Source organism: Anomaloglossus baeobatrachus, chromosome 6 (genome assembly GCF_048569485.1).
Source record: "Anomaloglossus baeobatrachus isolate aAnoBae1 chromosome 6, aAnoBae1.hap1, whole genome shotgun sequence".
Classification (NCBI taxonomy): Eukaryota; Metazoa; Chordata; class Amphibia; order Anura; family Aromobatidae; genus Anomaloglossus; species Anomaloglossus baeobatrachus.
The window spans coordinates 431,406,131-431,432,706 of NC_134358.1; the positions used below are offsets into that span (position 1 = coordinate 431,406,131).

The 26,576-nt window shown below is 41.0% G+C and overlaps 1 protein-coding gene across 1 annotated transcript in view; it reads right to left on the bottom strand.

Moving 5' to 3' along the window:
• ACP3 (acid phosphatase 3) overlaps nt 1-26,576 on the bottom strand; it is a 124,725-nt gene that overhangs the window by 36,153 nt on the left and 61,996 nt on the right. Inside the window, exons 2-6 of the mRNA XM_075315204.1 lie at nt 19,638-19,733; nt 12,768-12,854; nt 10,707-10,859; nt 5,793-5,891; nt 2,691-2,789 (exon numbers count right to left, since the gene is read on the bottom strand). Coding sequence (XP_075171319.1) covers nt 2,691-2,789; nt 5,793-5,891; nt 10,707-10,859; nt 12,768-12,854; nt 19,638-19,733 — 534 coding nt within the window. The remainder of the gene's footprint in view (nt 1-2,690; nt 2,790-5,792; nt 5,892-10,706; nt 10,860-12,767; nt 12,855-19,637; nt 19,734-26,576) is intronic.

Sequence of the window (26,576 nt, forward strand, 5' to 3'; positions counted from 1 at the left end):
AGTCCCTGTCCAAATGCTGATGGTCTTTTACCTTTGCTTATATTGTTTTGGTTTGCAGTTATTAGGTGTTCTTACTTGCTCATTTTCTCTGTCCCATCACATCACAGGTGGGGCTATTTAAAGTCTCCTGATACCAATCATCTCTGCTGGTTATATTACTATGTGGAATCTGCTAAGGAGTTCCAGCTTCGCTGCCAGGGATATTACTCAGTTACGCCTGTTACTCAGAAACCAGTGCAGTATTTGCTCTTAGCTTTCTCATTTATCTAACCTACACCTTTCTCCTTTTAGCAGGTTGTAGGAGGCTATCCTAGCTTGTATTTACCATTTCACCTTTTCCACTTATGCACGTGTTTTATGTTTCCTCACTTTGGATAAACTGCCTATCACTGCATGCTTTTCCTATCTATGTTTGTAGTGCATAGCAACTTATCCCTGGCTCCTCAGGAGGCAGAGAAACAAGTCTTTCAGGCACACAGGTCTGAGTTATTCCAGCCAGTGCAGGAGCTAATGGGGCTGTGTAGCAAGTAATACTAGAAGGCTGCTGGTGCGGCTGCATTGAGATCGGATTTATTTCCCCTTTTAATGATGTTGGTATACTTATGTGCATAACACTATTACATTAGGTTATGGCATATCTCCCAACTTTTAAACAATGAAAAAAAGGACAAATCATGCAGCAAAGTTTGACCATGTACCTAGCCACATTCATTTACCATTTCTTTCTACCCTGGCAGAAGGAGTTGTCAGAGGGGCGGTGGCAGTGAGAGACATTCAGAAGAAGACAGAGACTGTAGGGCGAAGACCCTAGACCCAAATCTGGGATTGTCTCGCTGTGTCCAGGACTTGTGGGACTAGAGATGAGCAGATCGATTCATGAGACTCTGGTCCAGCGTCCAGGTCAGTAGTACCCAAGGCCCACAAATCTTTTACCTTCTGGTGTCCCTGGTGCAGCCTTTGATTAGCAAGGGCAGGCACAACATCATCTGTGCATCAGGTCATCTCTAGTTGGAGCCTATGGATTTATTGTTTGTTCATTGATTCATAGTTGTTGCAGTAAAAACTTTCTCATTTTTATGTAAACTTCACTATATGATTTTTGGATTTTTGTTGTCTATAAGGCCATGTTCACATGTTGTATAAATCCAGTGGGTTTTTTTCTTTGCAGAAGGTGTGTAAGAGAGGTGCACTGCCCCTAAAGACAGCAATTTTGTCAATGTTGTGTAATGTGAATAATATCTTGCATTGCGATGTAGAGTGTGATAAGTAGTGATAATAATGTGATATGTTCCTGCATAATGCAGGATAATTAATGTGTATTAGGGTAAGGTAAAATGTGTAATCTATAGCTGTGTTGGTAAGGTATTAGAATGTTTGTATAAAACTGGGTGAAAGGTTAAATGTGCCCAGCAACAGGCAGTAGGAACAATTAGAGTTAAATATTGGGACTACCCCTCCGAGGGGTCAGCTGACAAGGAAAACATGGTCCATTCTGGAAGGAGTCAATGAAGGCCTAGTGAGCGGAACGTAAAAGATGTACATTTGGGTCAGTTGTGAAGGTCACATACAGTGAGTGGTTTGTGGCAAAAGAGACAGAAAACAAGATAGCGTGAACTGAGAGTAGCCAGAGACACAGGGTGGAACAGCATTGTAACTAGAGACCGATCCTCGAACAGAGTAGCCCCAGATTATTCTAGCTGAAGGTCGGAAACTAACAACCATCTACTGGTGCAGGACTCTTGTGGCCCATGGCTGTTGGATCTTAAAAATAATGGAATCACTATGTTTGCGACTGCAACCGGGCTCGGGGGCAGAGGGGGTCCACCGACTCCGGGACCTACTGTACATCAACTGGATGTCTATCCGAGGAAACATATCCAGCTGAATTGCATTTCTGCATAGACACCCCTCAGGTCCCTGCACTACAATACACACTGCTCACTAGCTGGCAGCTGACATTAAAATGTCAACTGATGGCCACCACATGCCAGCTACAGAGGACGCTGCGCGACATGAGAGCCAACAAAGGTAAGAAGAATGTGTTTTTATGCGTTGCAGGCAGAATGAAGAACATATATACCAGGAAGGGGCCCAGGATAAACATATGCTGTATCAGGATGTGGGACATATATGCCAGGATGGGGAACATATTTACCTGGAAGGGGCCCAGGATGGAGGACATATATACCAGCATGGGTGACATATTTACCAGGAAGGGGCCAGGATGAGGGACATATTTACTATGATGGGGCTCAGGATGGGGACATATATATCATGATGGGGGACATATTTACCAGGAAGGGCCCAGCATGAAGGACATTAGTACAGGATGGGGGTCATTGCTACATAGTGAAGAGGAGGGGGGCAACACAGGTCTTTATAGGATTTAGAATACTACAAGAGTCCATGTATTGAACCAACATGCAGGGGGAGCCCAGGTCCAAATTTTGCACAGGGGCCCATCGGTCTCTAGTTACGCCATTGTGCATACTTATACAATTGAGTCTAAAACTCTGTCACTTTATTGCCTGTAATGAAAGGTTGATATTTTTTTTATTTTTTTTTACAGTTAAAGTTATACATCACAAGTTCAATGTATAAAAATAAGGGTAAATATATAGTGTATAAATCTAAAGAAAAAAAACACATATATATATGTCCATTTATGTAAAATGGAATCATATATTTACCTCACAAAATAAAGCATCGGATACTTTCCACCATTTGTGCTCCTCATTCAGCTCCTTTGATGATAAACCAGTGTCTTTTTGCAAACTATTTATAAAGTCCTGTAAGAATAAATCAGTAAGATACGATATTTAGATGTGACACTGTTGCTATTAGTGCTTCAATATTCTAAAGAGAGGTAAATTTAGGCATGGTGGATATTAAGGCCTTACTATAGGGTGGACACATGGACATCCACCACAATGGGAACGTAAACCAAATCATCTTTTCACCCAGCCCAGACTGAATCCTATGTAGTCCATGAGGCACGTATGAGTATTTTTTTTTTATTTACACAGCTCTCTAGGGCTATTAATGCACTACTCCAGGTGTTTTTTTATTGCACCGCTGGAGTGGTGCTTTAAATGTAAATCTCCTGCCCCCCATCTTATACTCACTTTTACTCACTTTCCTTCGGCTTTATCTTCTATCGCCATCACTCCGGTCGGTCTCTGGCGATGTATGACCTGCTGACAGCTCCAATGTTTCATGGAGCATGCCGGAGGTCATGACTCAATGTATCTCTATGAGAGCTTTATTCTGGCCTTGTTCTGGCTCTCATAGAGATGGATTTGGAGCAGTTGTGACGTAACTTCTGATTTTCAGCCAGTTACACTCCCAAGATGGCGCCGTGGGAACAAAGAGGCATTGGTAAAAGGAAAAGCTGCTGGAAGGTGGATATATGACAAGGGACAGGGGACATACATTTAAAGAGCAACTCCAGTACTGAACACCCCCTGCTGGAGTGGTGCTATAATAAGGTGTTGTCCAGTAATAGACAACCTCTCTAAGGCCGCCTTCACACGTCTGTTGAAAAAAAAAAAACGCACTTGTTTTCAATCCATGTGTTCATCCCTGTGTATGTGTGTGTCATCTGTGTGATATCTGTGTGACACGCATCAGAAAAAAAACACATGACACTCAAATGAATAGTTTTTTATGTGTTAAAGATGTGCAAAGATAGACAGCTTGTAAAGTATTTAATTTGTGCTGCCAGTTAAAAATGGACATGTCTCGGTGTGTATCACATGGAGACACACACAGTTCACATGGTCCATGTGAAAACATGAAGGAGTGAAGATCGCCATTGATTATAATGAGTATTTTTGTGAAAACGGATGCCACATGTACTAGAGACACGGACACGTGAAGGGGGGCCTAATATGTCGTTTTCTATAGTGGATATGTTGTATATTATTTTATATATAATCTTTATTTTTATATAGCGCCAACATATTCCACACTGTCCCCATTGGGGCTCACAGAAAAGCTTTGATTCTACACCTAATAAAGTAACTGCACTTTTCTTCATGTAGTTTTTTACGCTCAACATAGAAGCCTCTAGAGAAAAAAAATGCACCAAAACTGCAGAGTTTAGTGGTGTCTGTTCATGAAATCACATCCATTTTACTTGGACACAGTAGAATTTATGTGCAAAAAAGCAGCAGAAAATCCCGGCATTTACACTGCATGTGAACACAGACTAAATGTCAAAGTAGAGTGGATGTGTCGTCATGAAATCTCTGCCCTCTGTGTGTCTTAAGACGCTACTGAACTGTGCAGTTTTGGTTGTTTTTTTTTCCCCTATAGGGTTCTTTGCGGAGCCTGAAAAAAAAACCACCAGGAAAAAAAAAAAAGTGTAGTTGAATTTTTAAATGCAGAATCAAAGGTTTTTTGAAGTAAAAGCATTAAAAACCCAGATACACATCTGTACTACATGTGTATCAAATATCGGGAAAAACGCATGAAAAATGCAGCAAGCACGCAATAATCAGAGAAGATTGTTATTGCATTGTGTGATGTGGACACCTGCAGATAAAACACAGCATTTACGTGTGAACCTGACCTCAGCGATACATTTGTATTACATTTTTTATGGGTTTTAATATAGAAAAATGATAAATTGCGCCATTTTTGTCACCATTTACTGATCCCCATAAATAATCTAATTGCTGTGTTGTGCGGTTTGTTATGATTACAGGGAGACAAATATGTCATCTTATTTGCTGATTTGTAATATTTTTTTTTTTTTAAAAAAGTGAAATCAAAATTACATTTTTTTAAATTATTTTTTGTAATTTTATTAGAAGAAAAATATTTTATTCTCCCTCTAGAATACAGGACACAGATGGTGTTCTGTACAGTGGAGCTCTATGTGCAGTGTAATCTGCTCTGGAGTCAGAATCTGCACTGCTCTGTACAGATCTCTATGTCCAATGTAATCTGCTATGGACTCAAAGGCTGCAATGCAAGCTTATCTATATCAAATCCTCCCTCTGAGGATGCAGTATCTATCTATCTATCTATCTATTTATTTATCTATCTATCTATCAATATCTTTATGTAACTGGATAATTTGCTTCTGGCTGCTCTGCCTGCAATACAGGTCAAGATTGCCAAATCCTCTAGTGCACCTCAGTGCTCTTCTTCAGTTGATTTATTCACTGAACTATGGGGAGGAGCTGGGACAAAGGCAGTGACCAACAGGACTGCTCCCTCAAATTAGGACAGTTCCGCTGAATCTCAGATGGTTGGGAGGTAGTAAAATAGACTATTTACATTGTAAAAGAGACATATATATATATATATATATGTATGTATGTATATATATATATATATATATATATATATATATATATATAAAATAATCTGATAATAGGCCCAGGATGGGCGAACAAATATATAGCAGTACGAGGATCATATATACCACGATGGGAAAACATATATAACAGGATGGAAAACATATACACCAGGATGGGGGACACGTATACTGGGAATGGGCCCAGGATAGGGGACATTAGTACAGAATTGTGGGACTTTACCCCCATGACTGTGCGTCATGACCACATTTTTTGTTTTAAATTTTTTTTCCCCTATTTTCCTCCGCTAATACCGAGGTGTGTCTTATAGTCCTGTATCCTGTATACATTTGGTACCGCACCACATTAGCCAGAATGTGGCATATCCACCAAGTGTGAATGGAGTATATGTTAGGTATGACTATAATTTAAAATAAAAGCAACACCGTTTCTACTAGTGTTCCAGGATGAGAAGGATTTACCTACCTTATAAGGATCTAAAAGACTTTGAAGCTCTTTTGATGCATATGTTTCCTCTTCCAATTTTTTATACTGAGGGCAGTTTTTTAGTGGCATGTAGAGCATCTGAAATAAAACAAAAACATCTAAATTGCATGACCTTATTTTCAGATTCTCAATAGTTTATTGGTTTTGTTAGATTAAATTAATTTCTCTCACTCATAGGACTTGTTCAGACAAAATAATTAAATGTCCGCGTGCTGTCCATATGCAAATCTGATAGCAAGTCAGTATGGCACATTAACGTTTTACAAACGCACCGATGGTCCGCGTGTAAATAATTGTGGCACACATTACTTTAATTCATATTCTGGATTAGATTTACCCATTTTAAGTCAATGGGTGAGTAAAAATAAATGGATCACATCTGAGTTATTATCCGGATGTCATGCGTTTTTTTAAAAAATCTATTATATTATTCAAAAACATTGCAGATTTATATGCTGTTCAAGTCAGGATCTGTAGAATGCTGGGTAACAACCTCTATTGGTTATACAATATTTGACATAAGTAGCTGTGCAATATGGCTTTATGGCATACCTCTTAATGAGTTTGGCACAATATTCCAGAACAGCCTGGTTCAGGGCAGGCGTACAAAACACCAGTCTTAATGAATTGGCCCCCATGCCTCCTTAGTTTTATAACCACACCATGTCTAAGAAAAAATGTTTATGGTTATTTTTGTGTACTTTATTAAAGGGAGTCTGTCAGCAGGTTTTTGCTACCTCATCTGAGAGCAGCATGTAGTAAGCAAAGAGAACCTGAATCCAATGATGTTTAACTTAGATTACTGGGTGCAGCTATTCAGACACAATCAATGCATTTAGATTTAGCCATGTAGCAGAGCTGAGAGAGCTGTCCCTGCCCCTTTAAAGCTTTTTATAGAGATTTGCATTGACTGTGAAGTGTCAATCACAGGAGGGGCATGTTGGCATAAGAAAAAAATTGTAGATGGACACTGCCTTAGCGTTCAACACTGGTGCGAGAGCAAACTGTCACGCTCCCAGTCCGACCACTCCACCCACCACCTCCGTCGCTCCAACCCTGGGGTCCTCGCTGGGGTCCCCGCTCCCCGCTCCCCGCCGAGCCCGCTCTCCTGCTACCCTGTCCATACCTTTTCCCCATCAGTCCCGACTCCGCGCCGCACACTCACTGCAGCCACCTGAGCTCCAGCATCCTGCTTCTCCTCCTGCCGTCTCGGCATTGACTTCCGGGTTGCGGTTCTCACACATGCACACTAGGGGGCGCGCGTGTGCACTCACCTAGACTTAAAGGGCCAGCACAGCTGTCCAGACTATTACTAATAAGTAACCTTGGGTATTTAAGACTTCCTATTCCCCATATCAAATTACCTATATAAGGGCTGTGCTGCATAGGACACGTACCTTTTACTGATAGCCACAGGTATTTGGACTGACTTGAAGGGCTAATATATAAGTGGAGGCAGGGATATAGGCACGTTTAGTACTTGTTCAATATTTAACATTACATGAACCATGGTGTCTTTCAGCCAGTCTATATGGTGGTAAAACTAAATGCCTATACCTCTATACATTATTAGAGCCATGTTATTTAGTACCATATCTATTTAAATCATGCCCTCCTTGGTCCATCCCTGTGGACACATGATATACATGTATGTCCATCTATAATTAATACTAGTCGTTTTATACGGGTAGATGCAGTTACTGCAAACATTGCACCACTCCTCATAGTGCGGCTTGACATCCCTCCCTATATTCCAAAACTGTTATCCTATGTATGATGACATTTTTATGTATTTTTTGCACGAGCACCTTATAAAAATAAAAATCTACTGTTTCAAAATCATAATCTATGATTCCTGAGTCCTTTATAGGTTATTCCTATTCCCCATAGCTAGTGCTTGTTCAACGCATCCCTGTAGCTTGTCTCTTGTATTAGTTGTTCAGGTTCCTCTATGCCTGTGCCTGGTGTAACTCTGTCTCTGCTTGCAGATCCTAAGTACTGTTGTGAGCACACACTCCAGCCTGATCCCAGTAACATGCACCAGTCTTCGGTTCTGGACTCCAGCCTGATCCCAGTAACCTGCACCAGTCTCCGCTCCTGGACTTCACCCAAATCTCTGTGACCTGCACCAGTCTTCGGTTCTGGACTTCTGCCTGATCCCGTTAACTTGTACCTGGTTCAGGTCGGATTCTGTATCTATAAGACTCTATCCGGTGACTTTTGCTGATTCCGGCTTCCGTGCATCTAGGCCCTCTGCGGTTACGCCCGACAGTCCCTGTATAGGGGTTCGCTCGAGGCGGCGTCCCAGGGAAGTCTGGTGCACGGTCCAGTGGGTTCACTCCCAAGACTATCTTTTCACAAACCTATTTTATTGGATTGCACTTATCCATCTTAAATGCAAATGTGAGTGAGGCCTTAGATTGATAGTGGCTGATTAAGAAAATTAATATATCCCTCCTTCATTACACCTTCTATGGCAGCAGCTCACTAACCCACTCAGCCTACCATTATATGCCTGTTTACAGAGTTCTAAAACTTGGTTGAGTAAATAGGCCATACATGGAAAATATTTGGTTGATGGGCCTCATTCTTTACAGGAACAAATTATGTTTTCATTGATGTGTTTTTTTTATAGTGTTCAATAAGTGGGTTATAATACAGTTTTATAGTTGACCTTAATATTCATATCCTGATCGCTGATCTACTATTTTCTGTACTACAGCATATTAGATGAGTTAGTTTTACACGTACACTGTGCCTGTTAGACACTGCATATTGCATTGTCTTACAGTCCATCATAGATCACTGACCTAAAGGTCATTATTTAGCCTTGGATTGCAATGCCAACTACTGGCACTCTGCTATTGTGAGATGCCAATAGGCTTTTAGAGGGAATCCCCTCCCTCAAATAAACATCTAAATATTGTTGTCACCACAGTGGTATCTAAGGAGTTAAACACCAGCGATTAGTGCTAATACCAATCATGGCCGTTATAGCAAGCTGTCAGCTACAATTTACAGCTGATACCAACTGATGAGGGTGGCAACTCTTATGAGCTGGCGCATATACATGTACCGCAGTTTGTGGAAAGACATTTTTGTGCATGTTAACTGCACAAAAATGTAAAATACCTTTGATATGAAATTCTACAAGACCAGAAAGAAACCAAGAAATAGTTATAAAAGGCATCTGATTATGAATCATAGTTGAGCAAGGTATTTTGTGTCCGCACTTTATTTTGGCATGTCTTGTTTTGTATAATATTTTTTCAAAAAAAATAAGCCATACACTATAAATAAACTTTAGTAGGAGTTTTTAGCATTTTTGTCATAAGGCTTAAATATAAGCCCTACCCCCAGAATAAGCCCTAGTCATGGTTTAATAATAAAGTGTCCATGCTGCTAAAAAAGTTAAAAATACTGCAGGACACTTCATTATAGAAAGCAGACACCCTCAAAAGAGAGAAGAAAGAAGACAGAGGACCTTGCAGTCATACTCACCGGATGCCGAATGGGAGGATCTGCAGTAGAACGCACACCCACACACATCAGATCTCACACCCACACATATCAGATCACACACTCACACACTAAAGATCGCGCACACACACACACCAGATCGCACACACACACACACACGCGCACACACACATCAGATCGCGCATGCACATCAGCTCGCACACACACACATCAGATTGCACACACATCAGATCACACACCCACACACATAAGATCACACACACTCACACATCAGATCGCACACACTCACACACATCAGATTGCACACACTCACACACATCAGATCGCACACACACACATCAGTTCGCGCACACACATCAGATTGCACACACACACATCAGATTGCACACCCACACACATGCACCAGATCGCACACACACACACACACCACATACAGCAATACCAATTGCTTCTGGCCAGCAGGGGAACCTGGGACACAGTGCAGTGGAGCGCGAGGACCTGTGGTGGAATTCATGAAGGACCTGCGGTGGAACTTGTGAAAGACCTGCGGTGGAACTTATGAAGGACTTGCGGTGGAATGCTTAGATGCATTCTACCGCAGGTCCTCACACTCCACTGCACTGTGTCCCATCTTCTCCTGCCGGCCGAATGCAATTGATATCGCCAGATGTGGTGAGTGTGTGTGTGCGATCTGATGTGTGTGTGTGCGATCTGGTGTATGTGTGTGGGTGTGCAATCTGATGTGTGTCTGTGAGCGATCAGTTGTGTGTATGCGATCTGGTGTATGTATGGGGGTGTGTAATCTCATGTGTGTGGGTGTGCAATCTGATGTGTGTGTGCAATCTAGTGTATGTGTGCTATCTGATGTGTGTGTGTGCGCAACCTGATGTGTGTGTGCATGTGTGTGCAACCTGATATGTGTGGGTGTGTGATCTGATGTGTGTGCAATCTCATGTGTGTGCGATCTCGTGTGTGTCTGTGTGTGATCTGATGTAAGTGAGTGTGTCGGACAGAAGCAGGGGAGAACAGCGTGGAGCATACCTACTGGGAGTGTGTAAAGATTGCAGGAGGACCTGGGAGCCACGCAGACATCCGGGCTCTGGTAAAAATGAGTCTCATGGGAAGGGTGGTCTGCTTTTAGGGGGGTAAACGTCCCCCAACTGTGTTTCCTCGAAAATAAGCTCTACGCCGAAAATAAACCCTAGAGCATTTTTGGTGCAAAAAATAATATAAGACAGTGTCTTATTTTTGGAGAAATACAGTATGATTCTTAACTCACAATGACTGCTAATCCACCTGCTATTAGGACTAATACATTTCAGGTAAATTTATTCTAAAGTATTTTATAACACTTTAAAGTACACATACATAAGTATCACAAAACATCTTGTACAAAAGAATTCCAAAACTCACATTGTCTTCTGAGAGTGGCACTGTATGGACTGGAATCGGTCGCCACGTTATATTTTTGTTCCAGATTTGCCTTCCAACAGGAGGATATAAGCCAGCAAGATTAGCTTGGGCACTCATTAACGTGCGATCCTTATCTGAGCTTCTCACATAAACCTAAAGATTGAGAATATCATGTGAGAATACGCTCTCATTATACCTAGATGAAGCTGGCTACAATTAATGTTGTAGAAGTGTGAAGTATTCATCCCAGCCAGCAAGGACATGAAATTAGTGCAGTACAAGAATACTTTTATTAGTAAGTAGGATAAGTATTACCCACTGGTTGTTGTGTTTATTCTATAATTAAAGGGAAAGTGCAGCTTCAACAATTGCATGAATCAATAGTACAGACAAATAAGAAACTTTGTAGGATATTTTAATTAGAGAAATCTGCTTCTTTCTCCACTTATAATCCACTTCTCCACCTATCTCCTGCATCCTAAACTCATCATTCACAGTTTCATACTGGGGAAAAAAAAGCTCAAATCAAACTTGCTCAACATAAGATGGATTGCCAGCAAAGTGAAATATCAGGTTACACCTCTCATTATACGCTATTGGATACCTGGCATTCCCATTAATCAGCTTTTTAGTGGCTGGTTATGGCAGATGAACTCTTATGGAAAAGAATAGTAGATCTGCAGTAGATTGCAAAGGCCACTAAACAGTGTACAGAATTGTAGCATTCTGATTCACACACCTTTGCCACCAAAGGTGATAATAGTTGATCAGTAGTGGTTATTTGTGCTGGTTTCCGAGGAACTTATATTGATGACCTATCTTGAAGCATTCCCATTATTTTTTTTATTCCTTAAAACTATGTAAATATTAATGTAGTGTAAGTGTGTTAATATACGAACTAATCACCATCTTTTCTGGTTACCATTGGCGTTCTGGTCCTCTTCTAAGTGATGGCTCTCCAGAGTTGCCAGCTTACATGCTCTGGGCTCTGTGAGTGTGAGCTGAAAGTTGCTTTTACAATGTAAGCCTCTGGAGTGTCAGAATGAGACTGTCATGATGGTCGGGGAGATCAGGGGACAGGGGCTCCTAGACTGGCCCTCAGGCTAAGGGGACCCTAGCTATTCTTTATCTCAGAGTTACTTCTGAAGGTGAAGATGTCTGAACTTCCTTCCTGACCCTGCTCCTGGCCAGCCCTGATCTTAATGCCCCTCCCCCCTCACCCTAGTGTTGCCATAACACTCCTGCCCTTCCTTCCCTGGGGGGAGGCAAGTTAGTTCTGGTCAGGAGAATAGCCAGGCATGGGACTTAGGTAGCTCCACCATTAGGGGTAACCCTGAGGTTGGGAATAGCCAAGGGTCCCCTAGCGTGAGGGACAGTATAGGAGCCCCCTTACTATCCTGCAGTCACTTCATGACAGGTTAAGGGATTAAAAAATAATGGAAGTGCATCTTAAAGTATAGGTCAGCAACACAGTTATATATCTGGTATGGTAGATGCAGCTTTCTTTGGTTGATTAAAGATTGTTTCTTAAAGGGGTTGTCCAGGTTTGATAGCAGTTACTCTATACACGATTCCCTAGTATGGTCAGAATGAGGAATCACATGACTGTGACATGCCGACTAGTCTCAATCAGCTTCTCCCAATAGAAATTAATTAAAATAAGCTGAAAGCATTTAGTTGGCACTTAACCATATCATACATTTGGTCACGTGACTGTCACAATTCAGAAGTCTCCTGTCACAAAGAGGGACTGCAAACTGTACTCTCAAACCTGGACATCTTCTTTAAGCTGAACCACTGACAATTAATTGCTGGACTGCATTAATTCTGAAAAGTGGCTTTGTTCATGACATTTTTTATCCAGAACAATGACTACAATGCATGCAAACACCTTGCCCTTCACGACTTTACAGTTTTCTGTGGAATTCTGATGATTTTTAAAGAAGGTCTGTTCTCTGTACACCCTGTTGTATTTTTACACTCATCATAGTTTACCAATACCAAGGAGATTAAAAGCACATGATTATTTTTGATTATTTTGAGAAGCACAGATATATTTACCTCATTATTACTGTACGTTTCATTCAGAAATCCCGAATATCTCTTCCTCAAATACTTCCCCAGCTCATAATGTTGCTCTATACCAAGCTATCAATTGAAAGAGAAAAATATTGTTGAAGTCGGCTAAATTCATAGTTATATTATTAATATTAGATGATGTTTGTAGCGTGCTGAAGACCACCTGGTATTGTATGGCAAAGGTCAACTTGACATTTTAATAGGGTCTACTCTTTAAGGCCGTGTGCCCACTATAAGTTTTTGATGCTGCGAATATTCGCTGTGTCAAAAACGCAGCATCTTACATTTCTAGCAAAGCAATAAGTGATCCCGTGTGTGGCATTATTGTAGTAGTGTGTAGAACGCACTTATCAATTTATGGGGTACGTAACTCCAAAATTAGAATCTGGGCACAAAGTATAGATGCCCTATAATATATGGGGGCACAATGTATGGGCATTAAACCGGAACATTTGCAATTCGCCATATAAAAATCTTGTCAAGAATGCTACAAAATAGTCACTGCAGCCATAGATAAATTCATTGAGAAGAGCAATTTCTCCAATGGGATCACTTTTGAGGTTTTTCTGCTTTTCTGGCAAAATCTGTGCTCTAAAAGCGAAATAGCGCTCCTTCCTGCTCAGCCATGCCATGTGCCCAAACAGTAGTTTCTGATGACATATAGGGCATCAACGTGTTCATGAGAAATTGCACAATCAATACATTGTGGGATCCAGTTTCACCTTTTAACCCAGGTGTAAGTGACAAATTTGCAGCTAATTAAAAAATACATTTTTACCACTAAAAGGTTATATTTCCAAGTCTCAATGTTATAACATTCTGTGAGGCATGTCTGAGTTCAAAATAATCATTATACCCCTATATGAATTTCTTTAACCAGTGAAGTGTCCAATATGGGGTCACTTGTGGGGTTTCTGCTGATCTGGCACCTCGGGGGCTCGGATGATGGAGCCTACAGTCTATCATAGAATACTGCCATGCTCGGTAAAATTGCATAACAAATTGTCCTGACCATTTTTTCCTGTTATTGTTTCTGAGAATGAAAACTTTGAGGCTAAAATTTAAAAAAACTACATTTTTCATTTTCACAGCCCAGTCTAATAATATTCTGTGTAGTTTGTGGGTTAACAATGCTCCCTACACAAATAGATTAATTCATTATGGGTTTAGTTTACCAAATTGGGTCACATGCGGGCCATTATGGTTTTTGGCAACTCAGGGCTCTACAAATGCATTATGGTGTCCAAATTTGCATTTCAAAAATTTAATAGCACTCTTGCTTTCCAAATTTTGACATGTAACCAAACATTAGTTTTTGAACAGTCAGTCATGGCTGAAAGTATTGCCACCCTTGAAATTGTTCCAGAAAATGAAACATTTTTCCCTGCAGTTTATTGCAATTACTCATGCTGTGTTTTCCATGTTTGTTTCCTTTGTGTGTATTGGAACAACACAAGAAAACAAACAGACTGAGAGACAAAATCACATTGGACATAATTTCACACAGAACTCCCAAATGGGCAGGACAAAATTTTTGGCTCCTTCCAAAGTTGTCGGTAAACAATTTTGTTTCAAGCATCTGAAGCTCGTTGAAAATCACCTGTAGCAAGTACCTGAAACCAGATAAACCAGATAAAAAGAGAAGTGGACTCAATCTTTTCATTGTGTCATTGTGTGTCTGTGTGCGCCACACTAAGCATGGAGAACAGAAAGTTGAGAAAAGAACTGCCTATTGATATTTTTCAACAATTTTTGTTCTCAAGTCCTCAATCTCAAGGCTTCAAATCCATCTCCAGAGATCTTGATGTTCCTTTGTCCAAGTGTACACAGAATAATCGAGAAGTTTACAACTCAACTCATGGCACTGTAGCTAATCTCCCTGGACATGGACAGCAGAGAAAAATTGATGAAAAGTTGTAATGCGGGGTAGTCCAGATAGTGGCGAAAAAGCCACAATCAAGTTTCAGAGAAATTCAAGTGCAGAGTGGATCAGTATCAGCATGAACTATCTGTCGACATATTAATGAAATGAAACACTAAGGCATAGAGTGCAGGATATATGTGAGCCCTGCTGTGATCTTTGGGAAGCAGAATAAACAAATCAACAGCAGGTCAAGAATTATTTTTATTTATTTTTCTACACAGTTCCTCGTGCAATGTAAGTCATAAGATGATTTATTCTTCGGGACAGTGCGACTGCAGTGATACCGGATTTACAGTTGCATCTCAATAAATTAGAATATCATCAAAAAGTTAATTTATTTCAGTAATTCAACACAAAAAGGGAAACGTTTATATTATATAGTCATTACAAACAGAGTGATCTATTTCAAGTGTTTATATCTGTTAATGATTATGGCTTACAGCCAATGAAAACCTAAAAGTCAATATCTCAGAAAATTAGAATAATTACCACAAAACACCTGCAAAGGCTTCCTAAGCATTTCAAATGGTCCAATAGTCTGGTTCAGCAGGCTACACAATAATGGGGAAGACTGCTGACTTGATAAATGTCCAGAAGGCAGTCATTGACACACTCCACAAGGAGGGTTAAGGGGACTCTACACGCAACTACATATCTAACAATAAGTCGTCGGGGTCACGGAATTCGTGACGCACATCCGGCGTCGTTAGTGACGTCGTTGTGTGTAACAGCTCCGAGCCAGTGTTAACAATCAAACATACTCACCTAATCGTTGATCGTTGACACGTTCATTTTCAAAATCTCGTTGGTTGTTGTGGACGTAGGTTGTTCGTCATTCCTGAGGCAGCACACATCGCTACGTGTGACACCCCGGGAATGACAAACAACAGCTTACCTGCATCCTCAGGCAACGAAGTGGGCGTGTCGTTAATGCGGCTGGTCACCGCCCCTCCGCTTCTATTGGTCGCCGCTGTGTGACGCCGCTGTGACAGCGTACGAACCTCCCCCTTAACAAAGAGGTTGTTCGCCGCCCACAGCGACGTCGCTAGGAAGGTAAGTACGTGTGATGGGTGTTAGCGATATTGTGCGCCACATGTAGCGATTTGCCCGTGACGCACAAACGACAGGGGCAGGTGCTTTCATGAACGACATCGCTAGCGATGTCACTGCGTGCAAAGCAGCCTTAAGCCACAAAAGGTTAAAAAAGCTGGCTGTACACAGAGTGCTGTGTCCAAGTATATTAATGGAAAGTTGAGTGGAAGGAAAAAGTGTGGTAGAAAAAGGTGCACAAGCAAGATTCACAAGGAGTGGACTACTGCTCGAGGCAGTGCTTTAAGAGCCACCACACACAGACGTATCCAGGACATTGGCTACAACTGTCACATTCTTTGTATCAAGCCACTCATGACCAATAGACAACGCCAGAAGCATCTTACCTGGCCGAGGAGTAAAACAACTGGACTGTTGCTCAGTGGTCCAAGGTGTTGTTTTCAGATGAAAGTAAATTTTGCATTTCATTTGGAGATCAAGGTCCCAGAGTCTGGAGGAAGAGGGGAGAGGCCACAATCCAAGCTGCTTGAGGTCTAGTATGAAGTTTTCACAATCAGTGATGGTTTGCGGAACCATGTCATCTGCTGGTGTAGGTCCACTGTGTTTTACCAAGACCAAAGTCAGTGAAGCTGTTTACCAGGAAACTTTGGAGCACTTTATGCTTCCCTCTGCCGACAAGCTTTTTGGAGATGGAAATTTCATTTTCCAGCAGGACTTGGCAACGTCCAAACTGTCAAAAGTATCAATACCTGGTTTAATAACCACAGTATCACTGTGCTTGATTGGCCAGCAAACTCACCTGTCCTAAACCCCATAGAGAATCTATGGGATATTGTCAAGAGGAAGATGAGAGACACCAGACCCAACAATCCATACAAGCTGAAGGCGGCTATCAAAGCAACCTGGGCTTCCATAAAACCTCAGCAGTGCCACAGGCTGATCACCTCCATGCCATGCCGCCGCATTGATGCAGTAATTCATGCAAAAGGAGCACTGACCAAGTATTGAGTGCATCTATTGTACAGTCTTTTCAGTAGGCGCCAACATTTCTGAGTGTAAAATATTTTTTTCAGTTGGTCTTGTATAATACTCTAATTTTCTGAGACTTTTGGGTTTTCATTAGCTGTAAGCCATAATCATCAACATTAACAGAAACACTTGAAATAGATCCCTCTGTGTGTAATGACTCTATATAATATATGGGTTTCCCTTTTTGTAATTGAATTTCTGAAATAAATTAACTTTTTGATGATATTCTAATTTATTGAGAGGCACTTGTATATTGTTTTATGTTTGGCTGCTATCACACATGAAATGCTTTTTCTTAACAAAAGAAAGTTTTTGCATTGACATGTTTTAAGAGCTATACTTTTTCTGTATTTCTGCTGAAATTGTTATGTGAAGGATTGTTTTTTGCGGGATGAATTGCTACCATTTTTGAGCCATAACATTTTTTGATAGCTTTCTAGTCCTATTTTTAGTAGTCAGAATTAACAAAAAACAGCAATTCAGGAATGTTTTTTCTTTTTACCCATAGTTCACTATGTGGCTAAAGTGATGGCAGGTTTATTCTTTGAGTCAGTATCAGTACGATTACATAATTATACAGTTGTTTTATGTATTGCTGGTTTTGCACAAAAAAACTATTTTATAGAATAATAAATTGTTTTTGCATTGCTATATTCTGAGAGCTATAACTTTTGTTTTTTTTTCTGCTGATGGAGCTGTTGGTGGCTTTTTTTGTGGGAGATGACATTTTAGCAATTCCATTTTGATTTAAATTCATCTTTTTTTTTCTACTTTTTGTTTGACATTTTCATGAAAAGGGATAGTTTTTTTGCCACATTTTTTTAATTTTATAACTGTGTTCACCGAAGGGGCTACGTAGTGTGACAATTTTATAGGTCAGGTTGTTCTGGACTTGGCTATACCAATTATGTGTATTTTTTGGTTGCTTATTTTTGATTTTACATAAATTTATGTACTTATTGGTATACATTTGTTTCTCTATTTTGAGGGTTGTTTTTTTTGAAAAATATATTTTTACATTTTTTTATTTTATTTTGTTGCTTAGTCTCTTTATGGGACTCTAATTTTCATTACTCTGCTGATACAATGCATTGACATGCACAAGTATTGCAATGCATTATATTTGTCAGTGCTGCACTGAGAGAAACCTCTTAGACTATGCTTCTGGCATGGTCTAACAGGCTTGTCATAGCTGGTCAGTTTGGAGGTCATGATGAAGATCTCAGGTTGCCAAAGCAACAATGACAGTTCTGTGCCCATGACATACCCATACCTCAAAGATTGGGAACCCCTTCTCAAAGATGATGTATGGGTATGTCAAAGGTTGGAAAGGGGTTAAGTCTTCTTCTGTAGCACCCAGGGATATGGGGTACTTGGTTCCGGGTGAAGTACGTCCTGGGGATGTCACGATGATGGCCGTTACCCAGTTACGTGTCCTGGGCCCTTTTTGTAATGGGGATATTTACAGGGGATTTATAAATAAAGCTGATCGTGACGCCACTTGTGGTGTTGCGGCTAAATATAGGGAGCTTCCAACTGCAGAATGTCTCTACTGGGGGCTGATGGTATGAGCAGCTTGTATGGTAGTCCCTCCACAAGTAGGGTATTGCCGCAGTAGGTGTAGGGTGCGGTGGGCGTCGGACGAAAGAGTCCAGAGAGGTATTCAGTGCAACTGGTTTTCTCACTTTTCGGGTGTTAACTGGTTGCCCGAGGCCGGCTGGTGTCACCTCCAGGTCCCCTTCGTCCCAGTGCCAGTCTGGTTCTCTGGTACCTTCTTCCCCTGCACCAGTCTCTGGTAAGTGGGTCCCCGTGGTATGGAACACTGAGGGTCCCCGGTCTGTGGTTTGTCCACTTCTGACGGTAGCGTGAACCCTGTGGGTTGGAGTCTCTGGTCCAGTCCCCGTCTCTCCCTTTGCTATTGAGTCTTTGGATTCTTTAGGGTAAGCAAGGTCCTTGATGGTCCCCTTTGCTGTGGAAGTGTTAACAGGTCGGCTTGATGCTCTTTCCTGTCCTAGGGTCCTGTACCCCGTTGGTGCGTAGTTCCGGGAGTACTTCACTGTACTCCACCAGCACCCATCTCTCCTGGGTACTAGGTCACCATCAACCTGAGTCAGGACATTGCTCAGTCACCTCTTTACACTCCTCTGTCAACTCTGTTCAACAGTCGTACACGTTCTCATGTGTCTGCTCCCTTTCACTGCAGACTTCCTTCTCCTTTCTGTCTACTATCTTCCTGTGTCATGACTACTCTCCACAGTCTGCCCCTCCTACCTAATCAACTAGTGGACTGGAGTGGCTCCACCTCTAGGCGGCCATCCATGGCCCCACCCTAGCTAAGCACCATTGTATGGGGAATTGTTGGGGAAAACTGGGCTTACCTGGGTTCTTGGTGGTACCAGCACTGGGGTTCTGGGTACCTAAGGGGGTAGGCCCTGCATCCTGGTGAGGATGCAGAACCTTGTAGCACCCTGATGGTCTCAGGGGCGCTACACTTCTATCCATTGCAATGTTAAAAACAGAGCACACAGATTGTAATACCATGTATGGGCTGTCAGTGATGTTTCATGGAACCATAGACTTTTGATCCATGACACTGATCAAAAACATACAGGTCTCTGTGATTTTTTTTCATGGATTATATTGGTTATAGGTTTTATCTCTGAAAAACACTGGGAACATGTATGTGGAAAATAGACATCTGAATTATGTCGTAGGCTGTAATGTTGTTTTTGATATAAGGATAGAAAACTTTTCAGTTCCATGTTCCAAAAATGTTTATTTAATTTTGAATTCTTTCATTTACAATCAATATTGCTGTTACTTAATATGAGTAAAGTCGTTTACTATACCTCAGTGAGTTGCCCAAACCCATCAGGCCAAGAGCTTTCTTGATATTTGTCCTTAGGATATGTTTCAACTGGACTTCTATCACCATGACGAAAGACCTGTGAGATAATGTACAATAATTAAATATAAATAATAATTCTAATGATGAATGTATATATTATTAGGGGCTATTTACCTAAAAGAATATGTTAACAGATGGAGCAACAATCAGATTTCTAGCTCCTAGAATACATTAATTTAGACAAGATTAGAACGATCAACCTCACTTTATTTGCTATTAGCAACTTGGCTAGTCAATGCAAATGGATTAGGGGCCTCTTGGCACTTGAGACTGGATTTAACTTTTTTTTCTAACTTAATGCTCTTTATGGTTGTTTTTATGCAATTGCTATTTATTTTTATTTAAATTATTGATTTTGGTGACAATAAACTCTGAACGATTTTATTTCAAATTTATGGATAAGAATATGATGATGACGTGTGCTTATCTTGGCTATGTATTGAAATAAGAGGGACTGCATGCGGCTTTTTTTCTAATTATTTAAATAAAATAATAATAAAAAAAACAACTGGCGTGCGGTCACCCTAATTTTGAGCTGTGATGTCATTCCTGTTATTTGTGGTGACAGCTAGAGGTTCCCATGGTCCTCCACCTGTGACCATAGGTAACCTGACATCAGGTCACCTCAGTGAACTGAGTGACCTCACCGCAGGTGAGGTTACTGAGTTCATAGACCTGCATCTCCTGGCAGAAAACCACATTTTTTTGCCAAGAGATGCAGATATAGTGCTGAAATTTCTACATCATATTCCTGCACACAATCTACACCTCCTGGTAAAAAAAAAAAACGCATCAAACACAACATGCAGTTTTGATGTGATAGTGATGCAGTTTTTTTTTGTCAGGAGATGTAGATTAGGTGCAAGAATATGTTGCAAAAATTTCAGCACCAAATCTTCATGTCTTTGTCAAAAAATGCAGAAAAATGGTTTTGCCGCCATTTTGGAGCATTTTTCTTCCACAAGGTGCAAATATAGTGCTTGAATTTCTGCACCAGGTTTTTTGTTACATTTTTTTATTTAAGTAATTAAAAAAAAGATACATGCGTTCCCTCTTATTTTGATACATAGCAAAAAAAAGCACATGGCTGGGGGCTGCGGCCAAACAGCCGTATGCTTTATCTGTGCTGAGTCTCATAATATGGGGGGCCCTATGCCAATTTATTTAGTTATTTATTTTTACACCAATATAGACACACAGAAAGCATCTCTGATTAGAAGCAGTCAGAAACACTGCCTCTCAGGGTGGAGGTACTATCTGACTGCAATCAATCAGAGACACAGGTACTGCCAGTGGGCGGGGCAAGCAGTTCATAAGCATGAAGGATAATGAGTGGCCACAAAAGTAGTATTAGCTACCCGGAAGCAGTGTACTGCCACGCAGAAGACTGCTTTCCCCTTTATTTCTTTATTTTTTTTCTAATCACTTGAGTTGCCGGACCCAGATTGTTACTGGATGCTCCCTGAGAACTCTGGGCTAGGGTTGGTGCTTGGGTACTTTTGAACCTGTGCGGATCCAGACTTTTACAGTCCGGGTCCCCCATCACTAGTTACAACTAGTAAGTAAAGAGTCTAAAATCATACAAAAAAAGAAATTAGAAATATCTAACAGTGACAGGAAAAAGTTATGTATGATTTGATTAATACAATATTAATTAGTTATTAATTGTTATTAATGTAAATGCTTCAAAAAACACTGATTATGTAATCTCCGTTTAGGCAGGTGTCTGGCACCAGAATCGGGTTGCATCACCAGGCACGGCTTGCCGCTCTCCAGACTGGAGCGTGTAGCTGCACGTATTTCTATACAGCTGCACGCTCTTGTCCAGAGAGCGGCAGGTCATGCCAGGTGATGCGACTCGAATCTCACGCGAGACACTTGCAAGTGTGACACCGGTCTTATGTCTGTCATCAGCACAATCATGTTGGAGACTCCAATAGTCGTCTGCCATTATGTGTATGTCCCATCTGCCTTGAGATCTCTCCTCAATCACCTTCATATCCTGATGGATATCCTCTTGCCTCGTTTCTCGCTGAAGCCTCCAAGGTGCTATGGAAATTTGTTTAAATTGCTATGAACATAGTGCATCTTTACACTCACATTAAAGTGACCCTGTCAGGAGCAATATGCAGCCAGAACCACAAGCAGTTCTGGGTGCATATTGCTAATCCCTGCCTAAAGGGTGCTTTACATGCTGCGACATCGCTAGCGATAGCTAGCGATGTCCTGCGCGTTAGCACCTGCCCCCGTCGTTCGTGCGACATTTGGTGATCGCTGCCGTAGCGAACATCATCGCTACAGCAGCGTCACACGCACATACCTTTTCACCGACGTCGCTGTGACCGCCGAAGAATCCCTCCTTCAAGGGGGAGGTGCGTTCGGTGTCATAGCGACGTCACTGTGATGTCACTAAGCGGCCGCCCAATAGCAGAGGAGGGGCGGAGATGAGCGGCCGGAACATGCCGCCCACCTCCTTCCTTCCTTATTGCAGGTAAGGAGATGCTCGTCGTTCCTGCGGTGTCACACATAGCGATGTGTGATGCCGCAGGAACGACGAACAACATAGTACCTGCAGCAGCAACGATATTATGAAAAGGAGTGACGTGTCAAACGATCAACAATTTTTAACGCTTTTGCGATCGTTGATTGTCATTCCTTGGTGTCACACGCTGCGATGTTGCTAACGGCGCCGGATGTGCGTCACTAACGACGTGACCCCGATGATATATCATTAGCAATGTCGCAGTGTGTAAAGCACCCTTAACTGTCCCTGTATCTAGTAGCATACATAAAGAGATCTTTAGAAAACGTATTTCCAAAGATCTTTTATCATATGCTAATGAGACCAGCGACTAGTCGTGAGGGCATTACTTCTCCTGACTAGTTGGCCCTTAGCATGTTAGTACGCACCTGTGAGCATGCTAACATGCTAATGAACGAGCAGCGTCAGAGGATGGTCATGCTCACCTCTTTGCTGCCATTGCGTCCAAGTCCTGGATTTTGTCTCAGTGCATATGATCCCGGACTTTCGGTCATGCGCAGTACATGGGTTTGAAGCCAGGACTCATACTCCCGGCTTCATAGTGCGCATGACCGCCGGGTGTACAAGTCCAGGCTTCAAACGCATGTAGTGCACATGACCGAAAGTCCGAGATCATGTGTACTGAGCCAAAATCCAGAACTCGGATGCAATGGCAGCAGAGAAGTTAGAGCGACCATCCTCTGACGCTGCTCATTCATTAGCATGTGAGCATGTCCACAGGGGCATACTAACATGCTAAGCGGGCCAACTAGTCAGGGGAAATCACGCCCCAATGGCTAGTCTCTGCGCTCCTTAGCATATCCTAAAGGATCTTTAGAAATACTTTTTCTAAAGATCCCTTTACTGTATCTATACTACTAGATACAGAGACAGTTGGGCAGGGATTAGCAATATGCACCCAGAACTGCTCCTGATAGGTTCCCTTTAACTCGAAAATTTATGAAGTTAGCGAACAACCTTGGCACCTCAATTTTTTTGACATTTTTTAGACCTGTGTAATAGAAATTGTTCTGATTATCCTTCATGCTGGATATATTTCTGTCATTGGCCCCAAAAACTACATCAAAAACTGTACTGGTGTTTTTCAAAAACCATTGGCCCCAAATTCATCATTAGTAATTTTCTTTTTGTTAAGTCACTGTTTATTTGTTTCTCTTGAGATAGTTGTTGATTTTTATTTTGACAAATTCATCAGTCGAGAACAATTACTATGTCCTACATGAAATTGGGAACCAAAAAAGGACTGTTCATAAGTAAAATATATTTTTTTATCTGATTATTTTTTATTATATTCACATTATTACATTTTAATTACACATATGTTAGGACTGAGTTACAATAATTGGTCTCCATTTTCTTACAGATATGCCCTTATGAAATTTATTTTGTATTTATTTAATCGTATGAACGTATATCTTATCATCATATAAAAATAAACACCAGACAATAGACAGTGATTGAAAAATATCAAAAGGATAAAAATCAAATTTGAATATCAAGATTTTCTATATATGCAATAGCGTTATCATTTACAATATAGAAATCCTTCTTGTCACCATGGAAGGATCTCAGGGGGCACTCCTCAACAATGTGCTGGACAGTTTGACGATCTGCTCCACAGTCACAGGTCGGAGAGTCATATTTTCCCCAGTTATACATAAAATCTGCACAGACGCAAAAGTTTGTTCTGATACGATTTAGAGTAACCCATGTTTTCCTTGGTAGATTGAAGCCTGATGGAGGGTTTTGTAAATTAGGGAACATTTGGGGATCACCTTCTACTACATTGACCCAAAGTTCTCGCCATTTCTCCTCTAAATTGAAGTTTTGTTCATGCAAGGTGATTGCAGTTCGGATGGGTGGATGTCTTGATTTCAATCGTTGTATTGTATTGTAACATCTCTGATATTTTGGTGTATTGGAAGTTTTTCATTATTCACTACTTTAGTGTACTCTTTAAGTAGGAGCTTTTGTCTTCTTAGATTTGCGGGTGCGATATGACCCAGCACAGGTAACCAGTGAACAGGTGTAGGTCTAATAGCACCAGATATTATACGCAAAGAGTTGTTCAGCTGAGTGTCAATGAAGTTTACATGACAGCTATTTAACCATGCTGGAGCACAGTATTCTGCAGCAGAGTACACCAGGGCAAGAGTAGATGTTCTCAAAACAGATGTTGCCGAGCCCCATGAGGATCCACAAAGTTTCTGAATAATATTATTACGTGCTTTCAGTTTCTGTGCCAATTTATCCAGATGGGATTTAAAAGTTAGACTTCTATCAAGGGTAATACCTAAGTACTTAGGATTGAAATTGTGTTTAACAGATTGGCCTTCAAATTGTACTTTAAGTTCAGTCTTGGCACTTGCATTGTGTAAATGAAAGCAACAAACTTCCGTTTTTGATGGGTTAGGTTTTAATCTCCATTGTCGGAAGTACTTTCCCATTACACTAAGATCTTTTGTAAGAACGTCCTCTGCTTCCTCCATTGTTTTGCTTACCATAGCAAGTGCCCAGTCATCGGCATATCCAAATTTCCGTGACACTGTTTTAGGAATATCAGCTAGGTACAGGGCAAACAGGAGAGGTGCCAGCACTGATCCCTGGGCCAGTCCGTTGTTTAAAGATTTCTTACAACTGGTTGAATCGCCCATAATAAGATGAAAAGTTCGATTTGCAATCATATTGTTCAAGAGGTACATCATTTTCTTACATTGAATCACCTTCAGAAATTTATATAAAAGTCCTTCCCTCCACACAGTATCATATGCAGCAGAGAGATCGATAAACGCCACTGAAACTTTCTTGTTCTTCTGGAATTCAGCTTCAATGAGAGTTGTCAAAGCTAAGACTTGGTCACTACAGTTTCGAGCAGGTCTGAAGCCGGCTTGCTCTATAGGTATTGAGTCGAAAATCTTTAGACTGATCTTGTTATATATTAAGCGTTCTAAGAGCTTATATAAGCAACTCAACAAGGCAATGGGTCTATAACTTGATGGATTATCTTCAGGCTTCCCAGGTTTTAACAATGTAATTATTTTGGCATGTTTTAATTTACTAGGGACTTGAGCATTCTCCATAATATCTGAGAAGAACTTTGCCATCCAGTTTTTCGCATAAGGTCCACAGTTTTTGAGAAATTCAGGATGGATCCCATCAGAGCCGGGAGCTTTGTTAATTTTAGTTTCAGCAAGGGCAATTTCAATGTCACAGGTTGTAAAAGCACGTGAGTATTCTTCAGATGGTGCCACTGATGATTTTAGTAGCTTAAACTTACTTTTAACTTCTATGGTGTGAGCTCGGTCTTTTGGGCTTCTTGAGATGTTCACAATGTGTGCTGCAATTTGATTTGGAGTTATAGCATTCATTTTCTGCTTTACTTTACGATTTTCTTCTAGTTTTCTTAAAAGAGACCATGCTTTTCTGCTGGACCTTTTAAAGTCCAAATTCTCAACTGTTTCCATCCATTTAATACAACGTGCTGCATTCAGTTTGTTCAACAATTCCTCACCAATTTCCCCATCTTCACTCTCAAGAAATTGTCTGTACAGTTGTTCACATTCATCAGACCATCCTGGGATATATTCTTTGCGAAAGCCACGTGGTATTGATTTCTTTGCAGCTGTAATAACTGCTTTACAAAACCGTTCATAGTTTTTACTGATTGGTGGTATCCAGCCGATACACTTATCAAGGTGATCTGCAAACTTCTTCCAGTTGGCTTTGGCAAGGTTCCATCGAGGACGCGGATACGACGTTACAAGAGGAATAGATACTCCAATGGTGATGATGACAGGGCGATGCTGGCTACGAGGGAAATGTTTGACAACACATCGAGATGTAGACAAAGGTTGATTGTTTCTATTGTGTGAGACAAAACATAAGTCAGGATTGTATCCTCTCTGCCAGGCTGCTGACTGGAAAGTTGGAAAGTCCTTTGCATCAAAAACGAGGAATATATTATGCGCTTCAGACCAGTTTACCAGATACTCGCCATTGTCATCGTTGCTAGCATATTGCCAAAGCTCGTGGTGGCTATTAAAATCTCCTATGTATACAGTAGGGTGTGGGTGAACATGAATGACTTCTGTGGGCCATTGTACTGCAGGAGGCTTGTAAATATTAACAATTGTGATATCGCCAACTTTGCTCACAACTTCATGGATGTCATTTTCAACAGATGTAGATACAAGCATTGCGTTTTCAATGTTACTTTTCACATATGTGGCTACACCGTAATGAGAGTCATATGTAGCACCAATTAGATCAAAGCCATAGATGGAGCCACGAACTAGGAGTTGATCTTCATTTTCAACATGCGTTTCCTGAAGAACAAGT